General features: G+C 40.0%; 1 protein-coding gene across 1 annotated transcript; it reads left to right on the forward strand.

Annotated features, from left to right (window-relative positions):
- Positions 1-3,220: 3,220 nt before the first annotated feature.
- Positions 3,221-3,646, forward strand: LOC121483069 (60S ribosomal protein L31-like). The gene has a single exon (XM_041741287.1). The coding sequence runs from the start codon at positions 3,242-3,244 to the stop codon at positions 3,617-3,619; it is 378 nt and encodes a 125-aa protein (XP_041597221.1). The 5' UTR covers positions 3,221-3,241; the 3' UTR covers positions 3,620-3,646.
- The last annotated feature ends 524 nt before the right edge of the window (positions 3,647-4,170 follow it).

Here is a 4,170-nt window from a genome sequence, read left to right on the forward strand (position 1 = left end):
GGGACTCCAGGATCACGCCCTGGGCTGCAGGCGGCGCTAAACCGCTGAGCCACCAGGGCTGCCCTCTTCCAGCACTTTGAATAGGTCATGCCACTGCCTTCATACAGGTAATATGCCTCCATGGTCTCTGATGATAAGTCACTGCTAATCTTATCAGGGATCCCTTACTATGTTTTGGATCACTTTTCTCAAGCTGTCTGCAATATTCTCACTTTATCATCTTTCAACAGTTTGACTCTGATGTGTCTAGGTGCAGATAGAACTTAGCAGCACTGGTGCTGCTTTCAAATGAATGCCTACATTCACAAACATGTTATAAACTATATATTGTTTATATATAACAATGTTATATACATTGTATATACATTGTATTGTTATATACATCTCTGTTGTTTTATTATGAAAACTTCCAAACACATAAGAAAGTGAAAAGAAGTGTAGAGCCAGCACCAAATGCTCACCACCCAGATTCTGTAGCAGTTGACATTTTGCTCTATTTGCTTTATCACATGTCTGTCCATCCTTCCACCCACCAATTAAAGTAAGTCACAGACATCAGTACACTTCACCCCTAAATGCTTCAGCATGCATAACATTAACTAGAATTCAGGGATCCCTGGGTGGCGCAGCGGTTTAGCGCCTGTCTTTGGCCCAGGGCGCGATCCTGGAGACCCGGGATCGAATCCCACATCCGGCTCCTGGTGCATGGAGCCTGCTTCTCCCTCTGCCTGTGTCTCTGCCTCTCTCTCTCTCTCTGTGTGACTATCATAAATAAATAAAAATTAAAAAAAAAAGAATTCAGTGTTTATTTATGGTACTTTTTGTTTTATGGTACTTTTTGTCTTTGAATTTAATTAATTAGAGTTTGTTGAGCTTGTTGGGTGTGCAAATTAATCCTTTTCATCAAATTTTGCAAGGTTTTTGGCCATTATTTCTTCAAATATTCTTCCTGCTTTTTGCTCTCTTCTCTTCTGGGACTCTCATGCACATGTTGGTACATTTGGTGGTATCCCACAGGTCTCTGAGGCTCTGATTATTCTTCATTCTTTTTTCTTTCTGTTCCTTAGACCAGATCATTTCAATTGACTATCTCCAAGTTCTCTGATCAAATATCCTGTTGAGCCCTCTAGTGAATGTTTCATTTCAGTTAGTGTCTTTTTCAACTCCAGAATTTGATTCTTTTCTCTTTTTTACTTTATTTATTTTTTAGGTAATCTTTACACCCAAAGTGGGGCTCAAACTCATGATCCTGAGATCAAGAGTTGCATGCTCTACAGACTGAGCTAGCCAGATGCCTCCATATGGTTCTATTTTAATGAATCAAAGTATATTTGATACACAACATTACCCTCATTTCAGGTGTATAACATTGTGATTCAACAACTCTGTATGTTTTGTGTGCTCATAAGTGTAGCTACCATCTGTCACCATACAACACTATTGCAACACCATAGAATATATTCCCTATGTTATGCCTTTCATCCCCGTGACTTATTCATTCTGTGGATAGAATAAGTATCTCCCACTTGCCTTCACCCATTTTGCCCATCCCCCAACTTCCCTTCATCTGGCAACAATTTGTTCTCTGTATTTATAGATCTGTTTCTGCTATTTATTTGTTCATTTGTTTTGTGTTTTCAGATTCTTCATATAAGTGAAATCATTTGGTATTTGTCTTTGTCTGATTTATTTAATCTAGCATAATACCCTCTAGGTCCATCCATATTGTCATAAATGGCAAGATCTCATTCTCTTTTTCCATTTGGTTCTTTTTATAATTTCTATCTCTTGATTAATGTGCTCTATTTAATGATACATCATTCTTTTTAAAAAGATTTTATTTATTTATTCATAGAGACCCAGAGAAAAAGAGAGAGAGAGAGAGAGACAGAGAGAGAGACAGAGAGACAGAGAGAGAAGCAGGCTCCATGCAGGGAGCCTGACGTGGGACTCAATCCAGGGTCTCCAGGATCACACCCTGGGCTGTAGGCAGCGCTAAACTGCTATGCCACCAGGGCTGCCCATGAGACATCATTCTTATACTTTCTTTTAGTTCTTCTGATATATTTTACTCTAGTTCTTTGAACATAGTATAAGCGACTGAGTTAAAATATTTGTCTAGTAAGTCTAATGTCTGGGCTTCCTCAGTGACAGTTTCTGTTTATTGCTTATTATCCTGTGTGCGGACCATAGTTTCTCATTTCTTTGCTTATCTTGTAATATTTTGCTGAAAACTGGACATTTTAAGTAATACAATATAAAAACTTTGGAAATCAAATTTTTTCTGCTCCCCAGAGGAAGTTGTTATTGCTGTCTTTTGTAATTTTTGTGGCTTGTTTAGTGATTTTCCTGAAGTAATTCTATAAAGTCTGTATTCTTTGTCATGTGTAACCATTAAAAATCTCTGCTTAGTCGGCTTAATAGTCAGTTATCCATTGAACAGGAATTTCTTTAAAATTCTGAAACCAATAAGTCTAACAATCTTTGCTGAGGGGCTCTGTATGTGTGTTAGGGCCCATGTTCAATGCTGCAGCAAGCAATTTAAAACTTTACCTTACTGTTCACTTTCTGCTTTTGCAGAGCCTCAAGTCAACCAGTGGTGAGAGTTTAGGGCCTTCTCAGGTCCTTCCTGAGTATGTGAACAACTCTGAGGTTGCACACGGCCTTCTAGATTCCCAGGAATACATCAGACAGCTTTTCAAAACCTCTATGAACATCTCATTCCCTAACTTTATTTTAAGGGTTTGGGTTAACTTGTTGTTTTCTACAACTGCTATCACTTCCCTAGACAGCCAGGAAGTTAAACAATTGCCTTACAAATTGCTTTTGACAAATGCCTCATGGGGAAAAGTTTTTCACACTAAGTAAGCTCTGAGTCAGGTCAAGTGCAGACACACTTGCAAGTGGGGTCTTCCAGGGAGCCACCAGACAGATTTACTCTTGGGAAATGAGTCTTTGAAAGCCCTCTATACTGGTTTTGCTCCCTCTGTTGGCTGCCAAGATGAGAAGGTCGGCTGTTGTTTTTCAAGGCTACCAGGGAGCTCAAGAGTAGGGGATAAGAAAGGGATGAAAGCAAGTCAAGAAGCCACAAAGCCCACTGCTCTCACCTAGCCAGGTATTTTTTTCTTACAGAAACACTCCCTGATTGCTGCAAATATTTGGTTAATTTCCAAAGTTCTGAAAAAGTTAATTCTTTTTTTAAAAAAGATTCTAGCTTCCTTTCCAACTAGGGCCCGGCAGAATGGCTCCCGCAAAGAAGGGTGGCGAGAAGAAGAAGGGCCGTTCTGCCATCAACGAGGTAGTGACCAGAGAATACACCATCAACATTCACAAACGTATCCATGGAGTGGGTTTCAAGAAGCGTGCCCCTCGGGCACTCAAAGAGATCCGGAAATTTGCCATGAAGGAGATGGGAACTCCAGATGTGCGCATTGACACCAGGCTCAACAAAGCTGTCTGGGCCAAAGGAATAAGGAATGTTCCATACCGTATCCGTGTGCGGTTGTCCAGAAAACGTAACAAGGATGAAGATTCACCAAACAAGCTCTACACGCTGGTTACCTATGTACCTGTCACCACTTTCAAAAATCTACAGACTGTTAATGTGGATGAGAACTAATCGCTGATTGTCAAATAAAGGTATAAAACTGCAAAAAAAAAAAAAAGATTCTATTTATTTATTCATGAGAGACACACAGAGAGAGAAGCAGAGACATAGGCAGAGAGAGAAGCAGGCTCCACGACGGAGCCTGATGCGGGATTCGATCCTGGGACTCCAGGATCATGCCCTGGGCTGAAGGCAGGCGCTCCAACCACTGAGCCACCTAGGCATCCCTGAAAAAGTTAATTCTGACATTTTTTCCCAGCACTGGGAAATGAAATGAAAATTCTTTCATTTTATTATGTGTACCAATCTCTCCTATACTCCCTTGTTTTTTTTTTTTCTACACAGATTTTTAAAAATCCTCTTTTCCCCATCCCCCACCTACCTCCTCTCTGGTAACCATCAGTTTGTTCTCCATAGATAAGAGTCTGTTTCTTGGTTGGCTCCTCTCTTTTTTTTTCCTTTGCTCATCTGTTCTGTTTCTTAAATTCCACATATGAGTGGGATCATATGGTATTAGTTTTTCTCTGACTGACTTATTTCACTTAGCAATATACTCTCTAGCT

Source organism: Vulpes lagopus, chromosome X (assembly GCF_018345385.1).
Source record: "Vulpes lagopus strain Blue_001 chromosome X, ASM1834538v1, whole genome shotgun sequence".
In the NCBI taxonomy this organism is placed as follows: domain Eukaryota; kingdom Metazoa; phylum Chordata; class Mammalia; order Carnivora; family Canidae; genus Vulpes; species Vulpes lagopus.

What these genes read in the sequence shown, in the direction of transcription:
- LOC121483069 (XM_041741287.1), top strand. Translation starts at nt 3,242, where the DNA reads ATGGCTCCCGCAAAGAAGGGTGGCGAGAAGAAGAAGGGCCGTTCTGCC.